General features: G+C 44.8%; 1 protein-coding gene across 4 annotated transcripts in view; it reads right to left on the bottom strand.

Annotated features, from left to right (window-relative positions):
• Positions 1-23,832, bottom strand: part of LOC145360855 (EVI5-like protein) — a 301,896-nt gene that overhangs the window by 134,100 nt on the left and 143,964 nt on the right. For 2 of the 4 annotated variants that reach the window (XM_080216328.1, XM_080216326.1), the window contains exons 13-14: positions 10,853-10,885; positions 5,827-5,967 (exon numbers count right to left, since the gene is read on the bottom strand). The exons of 1 other annotated variant lie outside the window; for it this stretch is intronic. In XM_080216328.1, coding sequence (XP_080072454.1) covers positions 5,827-5,967; positions 10,853-10,885 — 174 coding nt within the window. The remainder of the gene's footprint in view (positions 1-5,826; positions 5,968-10,852; positions 10,886-23,832) is intronic. One more of the 4 variants, XM_080216327.1, reaches the window with a different exon arrangement.

Raw genomic sequence — 23,832 nt, forward strand, 5'->3', positions numbered from 1 at the left:
AGTTGCCACCTTCAGGGAACTGTGGTGCCTAGGTCTCTGTGTGGTATTTCTATTCTCTCTTAAAAAAATAAAGATTTCTAAGGGCGCTACCATTTACTGTATACTTCCCTTCTGCAGTAGACCTTCCAAATCGCGTCACCTTATATTTATCCAGGTTAAATTCTATCTGCTATCTTTCGGCCCAGGTCTCCAGCCAATTTATATCCTTCTGTCCTCTGACAATCCTCCTTGCTATTTGCTACTCCCAGAATCTTTGTATCATCTGAAAATTTACTAATTAGGCTACCTACATTTTCCTCCAAATCATTTATATATATTACAAACAACAGAGGCCCCCGCACTGATCCTTGTGGAAGATCGCTTGTCACAGACCTGCAGTTAGAAAACGACCCTTTCCACTACTACTCTCAGTTTACTATGCCCAGGCCAGTTTTGTATCCATCTTACCAGCTCACCTCGGATTCCATAGGACTTCACGTTCGTTATCAGCCTGCCATGGGGTAACTTATCAAAAGCTTTACTAAAGTCCATTATACATTATACATGTTATCAATTCCTCAAAGAACTCGATCAAGTTTGAGAGACACAACCTCCCCTTCGCAAAACCATGCTGCCCATCGCTAATAAGCCTATTCTCTTCTTGAGACGAATACATTTTATTTCTAAGAACTTTCTCTAATAATCTCCCTGCCACTGATGCAAGGCTCACAGGCCTGAAATTTCCCAGATTGTCCCTTCTGCCCTTATTAAACAAAGGGACAATATTAGCTATTCTCCAATCCCCTGGTACCTTGCCCGTGGCCAAAGCGGATACAAAGATCTTGGCCAAGCCTAAACTTAGCCATTATGGGAACTGGATCTACACTGTTGGCATCACTAACCAGCCGTTCAGACAACTTTAGATTGATAATCTCAGCTCTTGGCCTCCAAATCGCACGATCAGTGGTGTGAGGGAAAGAGGAGTAAGATATAGAAACACAGAAGATAGGAGCAAGGTGAGGCCATTTGGCCCTTCGAGCCTAGTCTGCTATTCATAAGAACATAAGAACATAAGAAATAGGAGCAGGAGTAGGCCATCTAGCCCTTCGAGCCTGCCCCGCCATTCAATAAGATCATGGCTGATCTGTTGTGGCTCAGTTCCACTTTCCCGCCCTCTCCCCATAACCCTTAATCCCCTCTCTTATCAAGAACCCATCAACCCGCTTCTTAAAAATATTTAGCGAGGCAGCCTCCACCACTTCAACGGGCAGAGAATTCCAGAGATTCACCACCCTTTGAGTGAAGAAGTTCCTCCTCAACTCCGTTCTAAACCGCCTCCCCTTTATCTTGAGGCTGTGCCCCCTAGTCCTACTGTCTTTTTTGAGCGGGAAGAGTCTCTCCACCTCTATCCTATCCATCCCATTCATCATCTTATACGTCTCAATGAGATCTCCCCTCATTCTTCTAAACTCTAACGAGTACATCACGATCATGGCTGATCGTCCAACTCAGTAGCCTAATCCTGCTTTCTCCCCATAACCTTTGATCCTGTTGGCCCCAAATGCTATATCTAACCGCCTCTTGAATACATTCAATGTTTTGGCATCATTGACTTCCTACTCACAGGCTCACCACTCTTTGGGCGAAGAAATAGTTCCTCATCTCCATCCTAAATGGTTTATCCCAAAAACTCATACTGTGACCCCTGATTCTGGATTCCCCCACCACAGGGAACATGCTTCCTTGACCTACCCTGTTGAGTCAGAGGTTTATAACATAGAAACAGGCCCTTCGGCCCAACATGTCCATATTGCCTTTTTTAAAAACCCCTAAGCTAGTCCCAATTGCCTATGTTTGGCCCAGATCCCTCTATACCCATCTTACCCATGTAACTGTCCAAACGCTTTTTAAAAGACAAAATTGTACCCGCCTCTACTACCACCTCTGGCAGCTTGTTCAGACACTCACCACCCTCGGTGTGAAAAAATTGCCCCTCTGGATCCCTTTGTATCTCTCCCCTCTCACCTTAAACCTATGCCCTCTAGTTTTAGACTCCCCTATCTTTGGGAAAAGATATTGACTATCCAGCTGATCTATGCCTCTCATTATTTTATACATCTCTATAAGATCACCCCTCAGCCTTCTATGCACTAGACAAAAAAGTCCCAGTCTATCCAGCATCTCCTTATAACTCAAACCATCAATTCCCTGTAGCATCCTAGTAAATTTTTTGCTGAATTCTTTCTAGGTTAATAATATCCTTTCTATAATAGGGTGACCAGAACTGTACACAGTATTCCAAGTGTGGCCTTACCAATGTCTTGTACAACTTCAACAAGACGTCCCAACTCCTGTATTCAATGTTCTGACCGATGAAACCAAGCATGCTGAATGCCTTCTTTGCAACTCTGTCCAAATGCGACTCCACTTTCAAAGATTTATGAACCTGTACCCTTAGATCTCTTTGTTCTGCAACTCTCCCCAACAGCCCACTGAGTAAGTCCTGCCCAGGTTCAATCTACCAAAATGCATCACCTCGCATTTACCTAAATTAATTCTGTCATTCGTCAGTCCACTGGCCCAATTGACCAAGATCCTGTTGCAATCCGAGATAACCTTCTTCACTGTCCACTATGTCACTAATCTTGATCTCATCTGCAAACTTACTAACCATGCTTCCTATATTCTCTTCTAAATCATTAATATAATTAATAAGTAACAGTGGACCCAGCACTGATCCCTGAGGCACACCGCTATTCACAGTTTGAAAAACAATCCTCTATAACCACCCTCTGGCTACTATCATCAAGCCAATTTTGTTTCCATTTAGCTACCTCCCCATGTTAGAATTTTATAAGTCTCTATTATTCATTCATGTGAATGAATAACAGAGACTTGTTCATTCATGTGAACTCCAGCAAAAACAAAGAACAAAGAACAACACAGCCCGGGAAACAGGCCCTTTGGCCCAACGAACCCGTGCCGCCATTTCAACATTGCGAGTCCCCTCTCCACCCAAGACCATTGTCTATGCTTATGGCACTCCACATTGGAAACCAGATTGAGGGGAGACTAATTTAGGGACAAATTGTTACACCAATCAGCCTAATAGCACATCTTTGTGGTGTGGGAGGAAACCGGAGCACCTGGAGAAAACCCACGCAAGCACGGGGAGAATGGGCAAACTCCCACAGACACTGGCCCAAATCCATGTGTCTGCACAGCAATCAGTGATGGTCACTGAGCTGTCATGTTGCCCATCAGCTGCTCCAGTTTAAGCGTACACTAACAACGTGAAGCACTAGGCTACTCTCGAAACGTCCAAGAGCAGCCCTCGCATGACCCACCACGTGTATGCCCCTTGTTGGGCAACAAGGCGGACCAAAGCACCTGTGGATTAAAAGAGAAAAACAATCCTAAAACAAAAAAGACCTCCCACTCTTCCTGATTTTACCAACTTAGAACTTTTTTAATGCATCGGTGTTGCCCGTGAAGTTAAGTAACAGTTAAAAGAGTAATGGGGACAGTCAACTCAATCAGCTCATTACCATGGCACAGGATGCAAACAAACTGGGATAGATTTTTATATTATTCAGGAGTAAAGCACATTTTTGTTCATCATATTAATTCTTCTTTCTTTGAAAAGATTATGAAGAGAAAGCCAGCAGCTCCGAGGAGGCATAATTTGGGAATCTTTAGTAGGCACACATTGCTCCACACTCAAAGACCTGCGGAAGTCAGTGCTCTTTGACCACAACAGCAGCCTGTGCTGACTGATACACTTAACCTCTCCCTGTATCCGAATTGACAAATCTCACAGTGCAGATGCTGCCAAGCAGTTGGGGGAAACCCTGCACCTGCTGAAATGAAATGGAGGTTGTTTTGCTCTCATTGTGAGCACTCTGGTGCACAGTTAAACCGTCTGACACCGACCACCTGTGTATCAATCACCCCCTGGCTGAATGTTGCTCTGTTGGCACACGTCCGTCACAGTACAAAGCACACAGCAAGTATCACTTGCTGGCTCTGCTCTCTGTTTGTGGAGCGAAGCTGGATTGTGTTACAAACCAAGTGATGGAGCTCGGGGTGTATGTTAGAAAGATCAAAATATATAGTGCAGCAGGTACGAACACAATTCAGGTGTCAGGGTGACATCAAAGCAAGAACAAAGAACAGTACAGCACAGAACATGCCCTTCAGCCCTCCAGGTCTGAACACAGAACACAGTCTGCGCTGATCACAATGTCTAACTAAAACCGTATGCACTTGGAGTTTGTATTCTTTCATTCCCATCCTATTCATGTATTCGTCTAGATGCCCCTTAAATGCTGTTATCATACCTGCTCCCACCCCCTCCCCGGGCAGCACGTTTCAAGCATTCACCACCTTCTGTGTAAAAAACCTGCCTCACACATTTCCTCTGAACTATTCCCCACGCATCTTAAACCCATGTCCCCTAGAACTTGACTGTTCTACCCTAGGAATGTGCATCTGATTATCCACTCTGCCCATGCCATTCAATCTTGGAGACCTCTGTCAGGTCACCCCTCAATTTTCGTCGTTCCAGTGAGAACAAACCGGGTTTATCCCACCTCTCCTCACAATTAATACCCTCCAGACATGGCAACATCCTGGTAAACCTCTTCTGTACCAAAGCAAGTTGTAAAGAAACTTGTTTATTATTCTCTGAATGCTCAATTTGAATTTAAAGGTTATACTTTTGCTCCATTAAAAATGTTTTATTATCTGTAAGATAGCACATTACGGGAAAAGTGAAAGTATCGCTAAACACCACCTAGGACGTGACTACCTAAAGGAAGCTGTCAGCGCAAGAGATTAAAGCCACGGTTTGTCATTATGGAATTCATTCAATTGCCAGTAACCAGCACTCTGAAAGCTGTTATCAATGTGTGCATCCTTTAGATTAGGCCAGTAACAGTTGCCATACACTAAAAGAGGCAAACACACATTAGTTTGACAGGGTTGGAGTGTCAGGGGTATATACGATCTTGGGTTCATGTCACACTATTTGTAACCCCCATGATTTGCCTGGGCTTGCAATATCTCACTGACTGTCCCGTCTAGAGACAATACACATCTCTTTAACCTATTCTTAATGCTATCTCCACTCACATTGTCAGCACCTTTAAGACTTGATTAGCTGTAAAGACTCTCATTCCAATCAGTATTCTGTAAACTGAGTGTGTGCCTTTATCTGCCCTGTTTGTGATCAGAACACCCCACTCACCTAACAAAGGAGCAAAGTCCCGAAAGTTAATGGTGTTTGCTGCAAAATAAACCTCTTGGACTTTAACCTGGTATTGTGAGACTTCTTACTGTAAAGGATAACTCCGAGTTGGAGCGTCAGGGGCGTACAGGATAACTCCGGGTTGGAGCGTCAGGCGTGTACAGGATAACTCCGGGTTGGAGCGTCAGGCGTGTACAGGATAACTCCGATAATGGCAGGATGGAGGACTCGCTTTCTGGGAAATTCAAAAGTGACATTTCAGTTCCTGCAGGAAAGTGACCCATTCACAGATCTTACCCACTTTCACTGGAAGCCACTTCTAACATGACACAGGAGCCATTTGAAATGAGCGTTCCTTTCTCTTGTTATGAGGGGGATCAGAGGGTCTCGGTGGTGATCCAGCTATCCATAGGGCAATGTACAGAGGCCCTCAGACAAAGCACCAGTTAGTGGATTTTCAGTTTGGTTCAGTCGAACAGCGACATCTACATTAAGTGTCCCTGACACCTATCCAAGTGAGGGATCACCATAAAGCAGCCTGGTCACATTGCCCTCTAGTGAATGAGAGAGTGAGCAATGCCACACCTGCCTTTCCTTACCCTCAGCTCCTGCAGTTCCTGAATGGTGCTCTGTGCTTCTTCTAGTTTCTCACTGGTTGTGTTGAACTGCTGCTTTGCTACAGCCAGCTCGCGTTTGATGACGTAGTTCTCCTCAGCTTCCTGAGCTCTGGTTACTTGTCCCTGAAGACAAACCCATGAGGGAGAGAAAGGTTAGCGATAAGGCCAGGCTTCCAACTCTCTAAAGATCGAACTCCATTCTTACTTTACCTTTGAACTGCCTGGAAAGTAAATAAATTTGCTCCCTTTTGAGGGTTCGTCCTGCTCATAACTCGTTTGCGCAAAGAGGGAGCTGCCAAATTGATCAATAAAGTTATCTAGTGAGTACTGGAACCACACAGAGAGAGAGGGAGGCCATGAACCCATGTTAAACTCACCAATCTCAGCTGAGACAAGCATTAGGAGAACGTTTACGTCCTAAATGAGTGTGGGGAGAGGACAGAAGCGCAGGGTTGTGAATCAACACGTGGTCCAACAGCCTGCCATCTTTTCATCGTCAGACACGTCAGAGGGAGAGGAAAACCAGCATTGATGGGATTATTCCCATGGAAAGAATCAACGCCTACAGAAAGCATGGGGAAAAGAGGATGAAGGGATGACCAGTGGCAGTACTGAAAGAATCTGACACTTGGGGCCCCCGACACAAGACTGACTCCGGAACTGGGTGCTGTTTAAAGCGATGGGTATGGAACTGTGAAAATGCATCACCGAGAGCAGCAACACCTCACCGCAGAGGTACGAAGAGTGACCCAGAGGCTGAGACGTGCACTCACAGATCGCATGAAAGTGAAATCAAAAATCAGGCTGTGATGCACATTTGACAAATACAGAAAAAAAAGGGCAGCACCGTGCTGAACCCATGGGAAGGGTGGAGGGGAAGTGGTGGCGTAAAAGAGATAGCAGGGAAGAGTGTAAAGACAATTCACATGCAGAGGCCACCATGCCTCCAAAGCTGGGGCCTGAGAAATAAAAAGCTGATCGGGAGATACTGTCAGATGATTGGTAACAACTGAAACTGCAGACCCGGAAAAGTAAAGATGAACAAAGAAAGGACCCACAGCCCAGCTACCAAATAGATGGAATGGGAGTTCCAGGCAGCCACTGAGTGAGACCCCTGGACTTGATGCCAACAGAACTGAAAATAAACCAACTGAACATGCAGACATTTCCCACATCCAACTGTAGAAAAACTGGTCAAACAGACAAGTATTGTGAGCAGCAACCCACAGCTATCCACCCCAGTCACCTAGCCTCTGCCCCATAATGCCTGCTCCCCCCAGCCCCGGAGCTTCTCCTGAACCCTTTCCTGCCAGTCGCTGCTACAATTTATACAGGATCTCACCGACTGGGTCACCTCCTCTACCCCCAACAAGGCTTCTGAAGGAAGAAGGTCTGTTTTCTATTAATGGCAGCCTTCACCTGGAACAGCAGAGGAAACGGAGCACAAAATCCCATTGCTTCCTGCATCTTCTCCCCCACGCAAGCCCCCCCCCCCAGATAGACACCCACCTCCAAGTACAGGAGGAGCTTTCTGGGTACCCACCCCACCCACACATACACAGGAGCAGCCCCGTGCATAGACCCATCCACCCTCAAATCCATGTACAGGAGGAGCCCCGTGGATAGACCCATCCACACGCACCCCACCACATCTACAGGAGTAGCCCCCCCCCCCCCCCCTCCATGATTGGATATCCTGGTCAGTGACCACTGCAAAATCAAACACAATGCAATCCTCCTCGGAAAACCAAGCCCTGTAAATCCTCAAATCTTTCACAAAGCTAACAATAAAACCGAGAGAGGCCCGCACATGGAAATTAGCTTTAACCAAAGGACGACTACCCGCATCTAGATGATGTGGAGATGAACAACACTCAAATCTTCCTCATTCAGGTACATGGAGCTCAGCATTGCAAACCCCTCAGATCTGATACCCTGAAGGAGAAGAGCAGCAAACTCGTTGCAACTGATCCATCTACTGGGGAAAAGCTGGAAAATATCAAAGGCAACAACCTCAACACCCTAAAGGGGAGATGGGTTTCGTGTGTGGGGTGTGTGTGTGGGGTGTGTGTGTGTGTGTGTGTGGGGTGTGTGTGTGTGTGTGTGTGGGGTGTGTGTGTGTGTGTGTGTGTGGGGTGTGTGTGTGTGTGTGTGTGTGTGGGGTGTGTGTGTGTGTGTGTGTGTGGGGTGTGTGTGTGTGTGTGTGTGGGGTGTGTGTGTGTGTGGGGTGTGTGTGTGTGTGTGTGGGGTGCGGGGGGAAAAAGTACAGGTGGCAGGCAGGCTGGGCCCTGTGGGGGCAGCAGGGAGGATGCACAGCCTCTGAGGTGGAGGGTGGGGAGGAATGGGCAGGCTGACCCATTGAGTTCGTCTCGAAGGGAGACTTAACAAAGGAACACGTTCATCACCATTGTCTCTGTTCTCACAGACAGTTTCATTCTGGGACTCCTTGACTTTCCAATCAAGGACATGGTGTGTGTAATTAACCACAACGTCAACTGCTGCCAAAGATTAATTATTTTACAGACATCTCTCCAAGCTGCGACATAAATCTAAAGTATTTGGAATTGCCAAACACTCCTCATAATCAAGCTTTGAGTCATAGAATTACCGGAATCCTGCAGTGCAGAAGGCCACTATTCGACCCACTGAATCTGCACCAACTCCCCAACACAGAATCCCACCCAGGCCGTATTCCCATATCCACATGAGTTTACCCCGCTAATCGCGCTAACCTACACATCATTGAACACTATCGAGCAATTTATCATGGCAAATCAACCTAAGCCACGTGTTTGAACTGTGGGAGGCAACTGAAACACCCAGAGATCCAAAGGAGGCCCATGCAGACATGGGGAGAATGTGTAGACTTTGCATGAGACTGACTCAAGCCAGGAATCGAACTCAGGTCCCTGGCGCTGAGAGGCAGCAGTGCTAACCCACTGTGCCACCGTGTTAGTGAATGTTGATTTGAGTAGGCGGCCTGACCTGAGAGTGCTGCATATATATTTCCCAGGCGGGAAGCGGAATGCTTAGGTTGACAGGGTTAGGAATCATTAACTGGCCTTTCCTTTTAAAACAGGAGAAATGGCGCAGGGAGACTTTGACCAAATGTCATCTTGTTGGTTAGAAACTTGTACGTACGTGCATATGATGCTAAGGAGGTGCAAATTTGGAAGAATACCTTGCCCCAGTCAGACCGATGAACCTTCTCGGCATTCAAGCATTTACACATCCTACAGCTGCCAGTACTTTGAAATATAAAAAAAGTCATTGCTTAGCGTACATCCCAGAGTAGTGGCATTGTGGCATGGGGCACCGCTGTCTCACAGCACCAGGGACCTGGGTTCGATTCCCAGCTTGGGTCACTGTGTATGGGTTTCTGGCTTCCCCCCACATTCCAAAAGACGTGCTGGTTAGTGCATTGGTCATTCTCCCTCAGTGAACCCGAACAGGCGCCAGAGTGTGGCGACAGAGCTTTTCACAGTAACCTCATTGCAGTGTTAACGTGCTTGCGACACTAATAAACTAAACAGCAGCTCAAATTAATTCCAGTGGCTGGCCGTTTAGATACCTTGTACAAACGGTATGTCCAAATGGTACGGTTTTGCGACACGGGATCATTTTGCTGCCATTATTCATTGAAACACAATTACTTGAAATAATTCTGATTCTGCACAGTCACTCTACCTGTCCTAGCTTTAATACTTTGCAAATCAAATCAACAAGTTCTCTGTCCCCCCTCCAAGTCCAATCCCCCCTCCCCCAAAAACAAATAAAAAAAAATCATGTGCATGAGAGATTAAAAAGAGTATTCCTTTACAAACTGGCTGCTGGAAATGCATTCCTTAAATAGTTAGGGGGCCGACTTGTGCTACTGTTCCTGTGTAAACTCAGGCAGAAGCTACGAATGGACCAGAATTTGTCACTTCTTCAGCCATTCCTGAAGTGCGTCTGATTACAGCAGGGTCAAGTCCATCACCCTTTGTCGACCCCAGAGAGCAGTGCAACTCAAAGCTCTCGCTTCCAAATATCAAGCAGCACATTTTGTACACATGGTCACAGCACTGTGTGCAGTAGTTACAGTTTGAAAAAAAAACACCAATCCAAGGTTAAACAAAGAATGTTATCATTCCTGGATCATACTGTTAATAACCACTGGTTAAAATAAACATTAGAACAATGCTGTGATTGGGACTGTCGACCAGAATTCTTTATTTGCATGTGTCAGGTCAGATAGGCACAGTTAAGGTATTTCAGTGTGACAAGGAATACTCCTTTAAATACTTGGCATGCTTTAAGGGATGTAGCATTAGTATTTCTCTGCTGGTTATGAAGGTTTAAGGGAGCCTGCAGCATGCACCTAGTGAGGTAGACGGGTTAAATCCAACAACAGCACATGAAATCCTCTTCATCCAGATTAAATGCTCAGACTTGTGATACACAAGAATGTTGAAACTTGCCGTTTTCGTACAATCTGCGACACATTACCCATTTTACAGTCGGTATACAGAGTAAAGGTACACGTACACATGTCACCCTGGTAGCTGCTGTACCCAGACAGAGAGACTCTTCCGCCCAATGTTAAATATCGGCTCCACTTGCTATACCGGGTACACAGCTTCCAAGCACAATGCACGAAATACACCTGTCACAGGGTACATGTATGTGCATGATCTCCCTTTATCCAGTTTATATTGCAAATCGTAGTTGTGATGATCCTACCAAGGGCATGCCACCTACTCCCACCTCCCCCAGTTGACGTATTGACTGCCCAAACCTGGGTCCGCGCAGATCATCCTGTGCATCACTAATCTTTGCATTTACTTACCATAGGTGACTGGCAGTGCAAGCGAGGCCCAAAGCCTGGGTTACACTGAACGCGCCCACAGAGATGACAACATGCAGCATGCGGGTGAGTGTGACAAGAGGGGGGGGGGGTTACCTCGCCAGATTGCTCTGGAGGAGTTAGCAAGTTTAAAAGGCCACGGAAGAAAGTGGGAAGTCATACCTGGATCAATCTATCTGCCAAGGCAGCACTTTCCTACAGGGGGAAATCCACAAAGGAGTAAAAGGAAGAAAGAGAAAGTTTCACAGAAAGACACCACTAACACAGCAGTAGAAAGCTCATATTACACAGCCCACAGCTGTACTTACAAACTCAGAGGTACGACCAGCCCATAAGCAGTTATAAAGTCTGTATTCCCTGCACTCTTGAGTGGGGGAGGGTGGGGAAGGGGTGAAGAAAAGAAGAGGAAGGATCTTTCAAATACTAATTCCAATCAATCATTTTGTTTAATATTTAACCAGACCCCATGCATTAGGTAGGGTCACTGCTGCAAACAAAGCAGGTTCACCTGGAGACAAATTAACGTAAAGCTGGCCTCCTGACTCAAGAACAGCTTCTTACCCCACTGCTGCCATCAAGTTTTTGAATGGACCTACCTTACATTAAGCTGATCTTTCTCTACACCCCAGCTGTGACTGTATTCTGCACCCTCTCTTTCCTTCTTCCCTATATATTCTATGAACAGTATGCTTTGTCTGTATAGCTCACAAGAAACGATACTTTCCACTATATCCCAATAATAAATCAAATCAAAGCCCGCATTGCCAGAGTAAATGGATTGGAGGCAGAATTCTCTGCACCATCTCCTCAATTTCCCATTAAAGATTTTCAAGATTTCAAACAAAATCACAGGGGAAAGAAAATAAGCTTGGTTCCTTAAATGTCTTCTGGTTCAAGTGAATCGATTGCTTCAACGGCTAAATTCATTTTTGCCAGCTCTACTAACTGGTGAAGGTGCGTTAAGCTGTTTGAGTAATGGAGGTGATTACTTTGTGCTGAAACCACAGCAGTGGGACAAGATTAGCAGTCTGCAACATGCTCCATCTCAACACCAACACGCACACTCCCCCAGCCAACACACACACACACAAAGCATTTAGACAGATGGGTAAAGAGGGATATGGGCCAAATGTGGGCAACTCAGACAAGCTTAGTGATTAATAAAAGGGATGGCATGGACAAGTTGGGCCAAACGGTCTGTTTCCGAGCTATAAATCTTTATGACACCAAATAATAACAACAGCAAAAAAAACAGGGCAAGTGTGACGTGATAAAGGAGAGAATCTATACCATTAATCATTGTCAAACCTACCTGGCAGAATTTCAGGTAAGTATTGAAAAGAAATCTAAATCTGGCGTAAAACCAGAAAATGCTGCAAACATCCAGCAGGTCAAAGAGTAAGGCTAACATTTTGAGTAAGGATGACTCTTGGTCAGAGCTCTGGCTCAACTCTCTTTCATGATGTGGAGTTGCCAGCGTTGGACTGGGGTAAGCACAGTAACCTGGTGTTTTGAAACTTCTTAAAGTCCAACAGGTCTATTTGGTAGCTTTCGGAGCGTCACTACTTCCTTACCTGAGGAAGGAGCACTCCGAAAGCTTGTGCTACCCAATGGTGTTGTGACACTTCTTACTCTATTCTCTTGCCACAGATGCTGTCAGACCTGTTGAGTTTTTCCAGCATTTTCTGTTTTTGTTTCAGATTCCAGCATCCGCAGTATTTTGCTTTTATCTAAATCCAGAGTAACTGAGGTGATCATCTGGTCAGATACCTTTCCTAAAGGAAAACTATGCCTGGCTTCAGGTATAGTGCCAGAAGACTGGAGGATAGCAAATGTTGTCCCCTTGTTCAAGAAGGGGAGTAGAGGCCATCCTGGGAATTATAGACCAGTGAGCCTTACTTCTGTTGTGGGCAAAGTTTTGAAAAGAATAATAAGGGATAGGATTTATAATCATCTCGAGGGAAATAAATTGATTAGGGATAGTCAACACGGTTTTGTGAAGGGTAGGTCGTGCCTCACAAACTTTGTCGAGTTTTTTGAAAAGGTGACCAAAGAGGTGGATAAGGGTAAGGCAGTTGACATGGTGTATATGGATTTTAGCAAAGCGTTTGATAAGGTTCCCCATGGTAGGCTACTGCAGAAAATGCAGATGCATGGGATTGAGGGTGATTTAGCAGTTTGGATCAGGAATTGGCTAGCTGATAGAAGACAGAGGGTGGTGGTTGATGGGAAATATTCAACCTGGAGTTCAGTTACAAGTGGTGTACCTCAAGGATCTGTTTTGGGGCCACTGCTGTTTGTCATTTTTATAAATGACCTAGATGAGGGTGTAGAAGGATGGATTAGTAAATTTGCTGACGACAAAGTTGGAGGAGTTGTAGACAGTGAGGATGGATGTTACAGTTTGCAGAGAGACATAGATAAGCTGCAGAGCTGGGCCGAGAGGTGGCAAATGGAGTTTAATACGGAAAAGTGTGAGGTGATTCACTTTGGTAAGAATAACAGGAGTTCAGAATATAGAGTTAATTGAAGGACTCTTAGTAGTGTTGACGAGCAGAGAGATCTCGGGGTACATGTGCATAGCTCCCTGAAAGTTGGCACCCAGGTTGATAAGGTTGTTAAGAAGGCGTACAGTGTGTTAGCTTTTATTGGAAGAGGGATTGAATTTTGGAGCCGTGAGGTCATGTTACAACTGTACAAAACGCCGGTGCGGCCGCACTTGGAGTATTGTGTACAGTTCTGGTCGCCCCATTATAAGAAAAATGTGGAGGCATTGGAAAGGGTGCAGAGGAGGTTTACCAGGATGTTGCCTGGTATGGTGGGAAGGTCTTATGAGGAAAGGCTGAAGGACTTGAGGTTATTTTCATTGGAGAGAAGGTTACCAGGTGACCTGATTGAGGCATACAAGATGATCAAAGGATTGGATAGGGTGGACAGTGAGAGCCTTTTGCCTTGGATGGTGATGGCTAACACGAGGGAACATAGCTTTAAATTAAGGGGTGGTAATTATAGGATGGATGTCAGAGGTAGGTTCTTTACTCAGAGGATAGTAAGGTCGTGGAATGCCCTGCCTGCAGCAGTTGTGGACTCGCCAACTTTAAGGGCATTCAAATGGTCAGTGGATAGGCATATGGATAACATTGGAATAGTTTAGGTTAGAGGGTCATTAGATTGGTTCCACTGGTCGGCGCAACATCGAGGGCCGAAGGGCCTGTACTGCGCTGTAATGTTCTATGTTCTAAAATGTCAGCAGTACTTCCTTTGGGGAAGGGCAAACAACACGGGCTCTCGAAATAAATGGCAAGACAATGAACTTCCCTTCGTGGTAATACGCAGCAATTCCCCGCAACCTCCTCAATGATGGAGGTTCGCAATTTCAGAGTACACTAGGCGTGGATGGACTAGTATCGCTAGACCAGGACTGGCTCAAAACCAGGTCAGTGACTGGGAAAAGATGCAGCTGTTCCGGTGCACTCCCGGAATGTGGCAAGCTTACACTTTAACATCAGTGGCACAATGGCACAGTGGTTGACGCTGCTGCCTCAGTGCCAGGGACCTGGTTTCCATTCCAGCCTTGAGGGATCTGTCTGTATGGAGTTAGCACATTCGCACTGTGTCTGCGTGGGTTTCCTCCCACACTCCAAAGATGGGCAGGGTAGGCGAATTGACCATGCTAAATTGACCCTTGGCGTTCTATCGGAGAGCCAGCGCACATGTGATGGATCAAATGACCTCCACCTGCACTGCAGGGATTCTATGACCAACATTCTTGATGGAAAATGTCTGTTATGTCACCTAGGCTTGGGATAAATTTGCATGCAAGTGCAAAAAAAACAACATTTAACCATCAGTGGTGCCATAACTGCTAAAGTTTGGGTTGAAAGAGTCAAATAAACTTTCTCTCTGAGCTAGATTACAAGCTATCCCGCAGAACTGGAGGAGTTTCTCAAGTAGATAAGGCCCAACCCCACCTCTGGCCTCTAAAGGGGTTGCTCTCTCACTAGCTCCTGCAGGACAAGGGGTAGTGTCTCCTTGCTGTGCCACTGCCCAGACGCATGCTACTATCCACAGTCAGCTTGGTGGCACTGGACTGGAGCCATGGGACACAATTTATCTTCCTGCTAGAAAGTAAGGTTTTGTAACATGAGCGTTACTGGTGTTCCAGAGCTCTGAGGACAGTATTATGTAGTACACACACATGCTTGAAGAGGAAGTGGTGTAGATGTTACAGCCTCTCAAAAAATAGAGAAACAGAAAGTGCAGCTTTCACAAGGATCAAAGAGGAACATTGGGGACAACCTCCTTGTTGACGCAGGTGTTGAGGGGCTCACTTCTTTTACCTAATCCGCCAGCTAAAGGCACAAATCAAAACTGTTTCAGAATTGACTAAAGCTGGAAAGAAGTGGATTTGCTGAGACCTTTAGCAGATTGAGTGAAATCAGTCTGATAATTTTCTGTAATCTTGTCTTGAAAAATGTATTTTTTTTTCCCTTTGGGAGTGGTTCAGTAATAGCTGCAGAACAGCATGAAGCTCAAAGCCAGATGTTGCCATCGCAGCAAACACATCAGTGTGTCACTCAGCTGGAGCCCCGCATGGTGGAGCAGTGCCTCAGCTCTGCAGGGGAAAGGACATGCCCTCACCCACACTTCCTGTTGCCCAATCATAACATGAATTCCCTCCGTGGAGGCTGCAGCATCCGCTTTGTCCAAAACATCACATCACTCTGGGTGGAGGAGTTAACCGCGTCTAAAAGCTCCTTGTGCACAAAAGCTTGCAGGGGAGGTCGTTGATGGTGCAAGAACTTGCAATGCGTTTCCCAGTTTTGTATTCCTATAAAGCAGGCCCCAGGTATTGTTTTCAGACAGAAGCTTGCATGGGGGACACCAAGAAGAATGAGCAGGCTCCTGATTTCTCAAATTGTTAGCCCTGTAGTTGGGGTAGCTGAAGTGTATCCCCACCCACGTGGGGAAACACACACACAGAAGCTTCGGATACTGGACAAACAGTGCGTAGGATGGGTTCACAGGATGTATACAAGAGAGCTTTCAAGATCAGGATGTCAAGAAACCAGCTGGGGAACAGACTATTTCGGGTCTGGTATTGAGCCATGAGAAATTGTAAATTATTAGGCATAGAATTTTATAGTGCAGAAGCAGGCCATTCGGCCCATCAAGTCTGCACTTACCACAAACTTACCCAGTCCCTATCCACATAGCCCCATGCATTTACCCTAGCTAATCCCCCTAACACTAAGGAGCAATTTAGTATGGCCAATCCACCTAACCCGCACATCTTTGGAACCTTACAATGAAGGGATCCTGAGGGAAGAGTGACCATAAAATAATGGAATTTAAATGTTGAGTTTGAAAGTGATTTTGTGAAGTCCAAAACTAGGGTCTTAAATCTGAATAAAGCAAACTAGGTCACAAGCTATCCACAAGACAGAACTGCTGGAATTTGAAGGGCATGTTGACGAAGATTGGGAAGCTGCACTGAAAGTTTAGATGATAAATAAGCAACAACAGTTAAAGGGTCAATACATAACTTGCAATCAATTTCTATTCCTTCAGTCACAAATTCATGGCAAAATGGTCCAACTGTGGCTAACAAGAGGTGTTAAAGATGGTATTAGATCAAAAAAAAGGAATCAGTGCTGGTGTCTTAGCTGTTTGTGGTTTACATAAATGATTTAGACTTGAATGTAGGAAGGTCGATCAGTAAATCCAAGGATATACGGAAATTGGTGGGATGCGAAATAATGAGGAGGGTTGTCTTAGATTACAGGAGGATACTGACGGGCTGGTCAGAGGCAAATGGAATTCAATCCGGATTGTCGTGAGGTGATGCATTTGGGCAGGAAAAACAAGGCAAGGGAATACATGATGAATGGCAGGACCGAGGAAAGCTCTGAGGATCAGAGCAGCATTGGTGTACATGTACACCGATCCTTATGGTATCAGCACAGGTGAATAAAGTGGTTACGAAGGCTTGGGGCTTACTTGCCTTTATTAGTTAAGGCATAGAGTTTAAGGGCAAGGAGGTTATGCCCTGAACTGTATAATACCTTGGTTAGGCCGCAGCTACAGTACTGTGCGCAGTTCTGTAATCCACATTATAGGAGGGATGTGATAGCACTGGAAAGGGTGCAGAAGAGATTTGCCTGGATGCTGCCTTGGCTGAAGAGTTTAGGTTCTGAAAAGAGATTGGATAGACTGGGGTTGTTTTCCCTTGGAGCAGAGAAGACTGAGGGGGGGACGTGATTGAGGCGAATGAAATTACAAGGGGACAGGAAGAAACTTTTCCCTTTGGTGAAGGGATCAATGAGCAGAGGACATAGATTTAATGGAAGGGGCAGGAGGTTTAGAGGGGGAAAAAATCTTTTCACCCAAAGGTGGGAGCCTGGAACTCGCTGCCTGAAAGGGTGGTGGTGGAGGCACAGACCCTCATAACATTTTAGTAGTATTTAGATGTGCCCTTGTGATGACGAGGCCATGGGCCAAGTGCTGGGAAATGGGATTGGAGTTGGAATAGAAAGGTTGAAGATTGGGAGAACTTCAAGATCCAGCAAAGCAGGACCAAAAATTGATAAGGAAAAAAAAGCAATGAGTAGATTAGTGAGAAAGACATAAAAATAGATCACAAACGTTTCTATTGGTATGTAAATAGGAAAAGATTAGTGCAATTAAACAAGGACCCATGAAAGTCAGAGGGCTATAGAGGCTGGGCCAGGCTGAGATGGACAGATTTTTAATCAGTGAGGGAATCGAGGGTTATGGGGGTAAGGCAGGATAGTGGAGTTGAGGATCATCACATCGGTCATGATCTCACTGAACGGCACGGCACACTCGATGGGCCAAATGGCCTACGTCTGCTCCAACGTCTTATGGTTCAGAGCGTTCTTTTTGAGGATACTATACATCGGGCATTAAGGGCAAACCAGTGGATGCATGTTTTTCAAAACGCGTTTGATAAGGTGCCACATAAGGGGTTATTCAACAAAATTAGGACTTGTGGGTTTGGGGGTAACAGTATATTAGCATCAGTTGAAGAATGATTAATGGACAAAAAACAGAATGAAAGAATGAATGGTGGTACATTTGAGTTGGAAGGCTGTAACCATTAGGGTTCCGGAAGAATCAGTACTTGGTCCTCAGCTATTTACAATCTACGTTACTGACTCAAGATGAGGAGACTGTGCGTAACTTATTCAAGTTTGCTGACAATACAAAGTTAGGTGGGTGATAACTGCTAAGGAAGGCACAGACTGTAGAGAGATACAGACAGGATGGACAAGGATGTGCCAGATCAAATACAATGTGGCCATGCATGAAGTTATTCTCTGGTAGGAAAAATAAAGAGTATTTAAATAGTGAACGCATGGGAAACACTTGCGTTCAGAGGAGGAACCAGTGTCCTTGTACATGAATCACAGAAAGTTAACATGCAGGGACAGCAGGCAATGGTATATTAGGCTTTGCTGCAAAGAATAGAAGAGAACATAGGACATAGAACATTACAGCGCAGTACAGGCCCTTCAGCCCTCGATGTTGCGCCAACCAGTGGAATGAATCTAATGACCCTCTAACCTAAACAAATCCAAAGAAAATCTCACTACAACTACACAGCCAAGGTATTGGTGGGGCTATACCTACAGTGTGTGTAGTGGGTTTCCTTAACTAAAGGCCAATAAACTTTCTCCAAGGGGAGCACAACAAAGGTCCACTAAATTGGTTCCTGTGATTGGGGGACTGTCTTACAAGGAAGGACAGAGCAACTCCTCTAGAGCTTAAAAGAACAAGAGACGATTTAAAAGTTTGTAAAGAGTTTGACGGGGTGGATGCTGAGAGTGGATGTGGCTAGGATTCTGAGAACACCAGATTACAAAATCAGAAAAATGGGATCAGCCATTTAGGAGCGAAATGAAAGGTGTCTTCACTTGGAGGGAATCTTTGGACTTTACGGTCACAAAAAGCTGAAGATGCAAAGTTGACTATATTCTTAGAGGCCAATAGATTTGTGCTACTAGGGGAATTAAGGGATATAGGAATAGTGGGAAAAGTTGGGGCTGAGATTTAAAAAAAAAAATCAACCATGATCTTGTTGAAGGGCAAAGCTGGTCCAAAGGGTCAAATGTCTAATTCCAGTTTCTACTCCAGTAGCTAGCACTGCTGCCTCTCAGCGCTAGAGGCCCGGGTTCAATTCCTGCCTCAGGTAACTCTGTTGGAGTTTGCATATTCTCCCCGTGCCTGCGTGGGTTTCATCCAGGTGCTCCAATTTCCACCCACAGCCCAAAGATGTGCAGGTTAGGTTGACTGGCCGTGCTAAATTGCCCCTTAGTGTCAGAGGGATTAGCAGGGTAAACACATGGAATTACAGGGATAGGGTCTGGTTGGGGTTGCCATTGGTGCAGGCTCAATGGGCAATAGGGATTTGATGATTTCTTTAGTTCATAACAGATCGGAATAAAGTTTACTTTTACACAATGTGCCCTGTCAGGGGGATAGCACAAACTATTCCCAGAAACACTGGGTTTAACAAAACAAAGCAAACTTAAATCTCAGAAGGAGAAATAGAAAGTAATCAATGAGTTAAGAAACGTAAAGTCTACAGTAGAAGCCACTGGTGTGCAAGTGTTTCCTTGGTTCAGAGATCTTGGAAACTCAATAGTTGCGAGGGAAGGGCAGAGGTTTCATGTAACGGGACATTTGGAAAGTTAGAGAGAAAGGACAAGGCAATAATACAGGTAATCATAGTCAGAGTGAGAGAGAAAGGGACAGAGCTTACAATCCTGCAAATATAGGTCAGAGGAAGCAAAAATGGCTTTAAATTAAAACAGTAAGAAGTCTCACAACACCAGATTAAAGTCCAACAGGTTTATTTGGTATCACGAGCTTTTGGAGCATTGCTCCTTCATTAGGTGAGGTTAAATTAAGAGAGGAGTGTTTAGGTGAAGGGAGATTAGAAATGCAAAAGTAAAAGTCAAGACAATTAGGAAATATATCAATGCAGGTAAAGACAAGCTGAGTGGAGCAGGAAGGGACAGAGTTGAACAATAACGTAACAGGGTGCAAAGTCTATGCAGGGAATAGGATTGAAAAAGTAAATCTAACTGAAGTTTATCTGAATGCATGAAACATCCACAATAAGAACAATGAACTAGTGGCACAAATAGAGAAAGCTGGTTTATAATCTAATCACCATTACAGATATACGGTTACAAGGTGACCAAGATTAAGAAATAAACATTTCAAGGTACACAACATTTCATAAAGACAAACAGAATGGAACAGGAAGAGGAAGAGGATTGCCCTAGTAATAAAGGAGCAAGACGCCAAATGCTTGTGCTGCCAAATAAACCTGTTGGACTTTAACCTGGTGTTGTGAAACCTCTTACTGTGCGCGCCCCAGTCCAACGCTGGCATCCCCACATCACAAGAAAGGATGATGCAAGGACATGAGTGAGAGCAGTATGCGTTGAGACAGAAATCGCAAGGGTTGGAAAATGCAGGAGGGGCAGTTTATAAGTCACCTAACAGTAAAATATGTAACAAAGACAATGTAATAGCTGTAGGGGGGGCTTTAATCTTCATGGCAAAGGTGGTCTGGAAGGTTGGTTCGTGGAATGCTTTCATGATGGCTTTCTGCAGTAATGTGCCGTGGAACCAAAGGGATAAAGCCACTTTAGATTTAGCATTGTGTAATGAAGCAGAGTTTAATTAGTAATGTCATTGTAAAAGATCCACTGGGAAATAGCGATAACACAATTAAATTCCACATACGCCAATCACAAAATAAAAACTAATTACAAAAGATGAGGGGAAAGCTGGCTCTGGTTGATTGATTAATTAGGCTAAAACATTTAAAGGAACGATTCAAAACATTCAAAAATACATTCCAGTGAAAAACAAAAGCTCAGTGAGAAAGGTGCATCCTGAGCTAACTAAGGAGGTTAAAAGTCTAATGATATTGCATGGATTCAGTCAAACTGACCATATAATAATCTATCCCCCCACCCCAACAAATCCACTTTCTCGAAACACGTTTCCTGAAACCAGAAATGACACTTTACAGTGTTTGTCTCTTGCGCATTGGCTGGAGGTATCCAATTCTTGCTGGTGTACTAGGCTGGTTGGTCAGTTCAGCTGGCTGGCCAACTGGTTTGTGATGCAGAGCAGTGCCAACATCACCAATGTAGCGGCTGAGGTTATCCATGAAGGCCCTACCTCCTCAACCTTGCCCCTTGCCTGAGGTGTGGCGACCCTCAGGTTAAATCACCACTCGTCAGCTCTCCTCCTCAAAGGGGGAAGAGGCTCTGGTCATCTGGGACTGTCACGATGTGGAGATGCCGGTGTTGGACTGGGGTAAACACAGTAAGAAGTCTCACAACACATCTGGGACTGTACCAACTTTACCTTTAATAATGTTGCAAATAGTTGTGACTCTGAGGATGAGTGAAGTTTTGGAAAGCAGAAACAGGCCAGCAGGAAGTTGATAAAATGGAAAAACTGGAATGAGATTAAACTAGCAGGAATATAAAACAAATTTTATGCTTACAAACAAAGAGTAGCTTCAGTAAACACTGGGCTCTTTGCCATTTTCCCATGCCATGAGAATTTCTCCTGTCAGTGTGTCAGACATTCAATTATATTTTGTGTCTAGCTTTACAGTGGAAAAATAATCAGAATCCCTACAAACATAGAAGACCATTTGGCCCATCGTGTCTGCACCAACAATGACCCTATCCAGGCTTCATCCCTGTAATTCTACGTTGCCTTGCTAATCTCCCTTACACTAACAGTACAGTAGCACAGCGGTTAGCGGTGCTACCTCACAGTGCCGGGGACTTTGGTTCGTTTCCTAGCTTGGGTCACTGCCTCTGTGACGTCTACATGTTCTCCCTGTGTAGATTTCTTCCGGATGCTCTGATTTCCTCCCATAGTCCGAAAGAAGTGCTGGTTAGGTGCATTGGCCGTGCTAAATTCTCCCTCGGTGTACCTGAATAGGCACCCGAGTGTGGCAACTAGGGGATTTTCACAGTAACTTCATTGTTGTGTTAATGCAAGCCTACTTGTGACACGAATAAATAAACTTTAAAAAAAATTTAGTATGGCTTATCAACCTAACCTTTTGAACTCTGGGAGGAAACCCATGCAGACACAGGGAGAATGTGCAAACGCCACACAGATAGACAGTCACCCGAAATCTGGGTCCCTGGTGCTGTGATGCAGCAGTGTCACCCAAGTTACAAAACAGAAACAGCAGATAACCTAGAGGTTAACAAGAGTGAGGAAATAAAGGTAATTCCTATCAGCAGGGAAAAAGTACTGGGGAAATTTAAGGAACTAAAATCTGACAAAGCCCCAGGTCGGGTGCCTACAGTGCAGGTTTGAAAAGAGATAGCTGTACAGATAGTGGGTTTGCTGGTTCTGACGTTCCTGAATTCCCTTCATTCTGCAATGGTTCCTTCCAGACTAGAAGGAGCAAATGTAACTCTGCTTTCAAAAAAGGAAGGAGTGCTGGAATCTACTTTGAGCAAATCTTCACGATGCATTTGGATAAGTGTGATAATGACCAGGAGAAGTGAACATAGGTTTAAGTAATGGAAATCATGTTTTACAGCTTCTTCTAAAGTAGGCAGAGGTGAACCAACCAAAGTAGTATACCTGGGTTTTCCCAAAGGCATTCAATAAAGTGCTCCCAAAAGTAATGGCTCATGGATTTGGGGGCGATACATTAGCTTGGATAGAGGATTGGTTTACAGACAGGAAGCTGGGGTCAGTAATCATCAGAGTTGGCAAATAGCGACTGGTTGGCTGCTGCAAGGATCAATGCTGGGGCACAGCTATTTACCATTTATGACTTAGACAAAGTGACAGAAAATAATGTATTCACATTTGCTGACAGTGCAAAGCTAAGTGGATATGCAGACTGAGGCGGACACAGGTAGAATGTAAAGAGATGCAGACATGTTGAATGGGTCAGCAACAAGGTGGCATGGGGATTATGTGACAAAGTGTGAGGCTATTCACTTTGCTTGTAAGAATAGAAAAACAGAATAAAAGGCATGAAATATGTAAATATTGATGTTCAGACAGACAAACAGGGAGTACAGAAAGTCAGCACACCGCAAGCAATTGGAAAACAAATGGCATGTTTGCTTTCATTACAAAGGGATTGGCGTACACGAGTAAAGCAGGCTTGCTACAATTGCATGGGGTTTGGCGAGTCCATACCTGGAAGAGCGTGCACAGTTTAGGTCTCCAGATTTAAGGAGCACGGTATTTGCAATGGAGACAAAACAGTAAAGCTTCCTTGAATTAGCCTCTGGGATGAGAGAGTTGTCCTATGATGGGAGGCTGAGTTAACTGGGTCTATATTTTCTGGGGTTTCGAATAGTGAGATTTCATTGAGACATTCGAGATTATGAAAGGGTTTGACAGGACAGAGGATAGACAGAGAGATTGTCCCTAGCTGGGCAGTCTAGAACACAGGCGACAGACTCAGGATAAGGGGCCGATCATTTAGGATTGCAGTAAGGAGAAATTGTGTCACAGGAGGATGGTGAATTTTTAGAACTGTCTACTTCAGAGGGTTGTAGATGCTCCATCGTTCTACACATTTAAGGCCGAGATAGACAGGCCTCTCAGGGTAATTACACAATATGGAGAGTGGGCAACGGCCAAGATCATACTGAGTGGTGGAGCAGGCTTGGTGGGCTGTACCTGTGCTTGTTTCTTATGATCATATTCTCATTCTAATAGGGTACAGAATCAAAGACAGTTCATTAAACCTTACAGTGCAGAAGACCATTCAACACCATCTTGGCACTAGCTCTTTCCCCTTTCAGAGATGCAATGGTCTCCAACTCAACCACTCTGTCAAACCACTCCACTCACAACAGCCTGTGTAAAGAACGTAATTCCTGACCATTGTCCTCATGATTTTAAATTAAAAATCTTCCATCACGGATTATCCATTAAAGAAGCATAGAATTTCCCTCATCAATTCTCTACGCAACTTAGAAAATCTCCAATAATGGTCTCAATGAGATCACCTCTCCAAAAAACAGACTCAATTTACTCAGCCTCATCAGGGACAACTCTCTCACCACAGAGACCAATCCAGAGAAGCTTTATTGTTT

Source organism: Carcharhinus amblyrhynchos, chromosome 33 (assembly GCF_965287045.1).
Source record: "Carcharhinus amblyrhynchos chromosome 33, sCarAmb.v2.hapA, whole genome shotgun sequence".
Taxonomy (NCBI): Eukaryota; Metazoa; Chordata; class Chondrichthyes; order Carcharhiniformes; family Carcharhinidae; genus Carcharhinus; species Carcharhinus amblyrhynchos.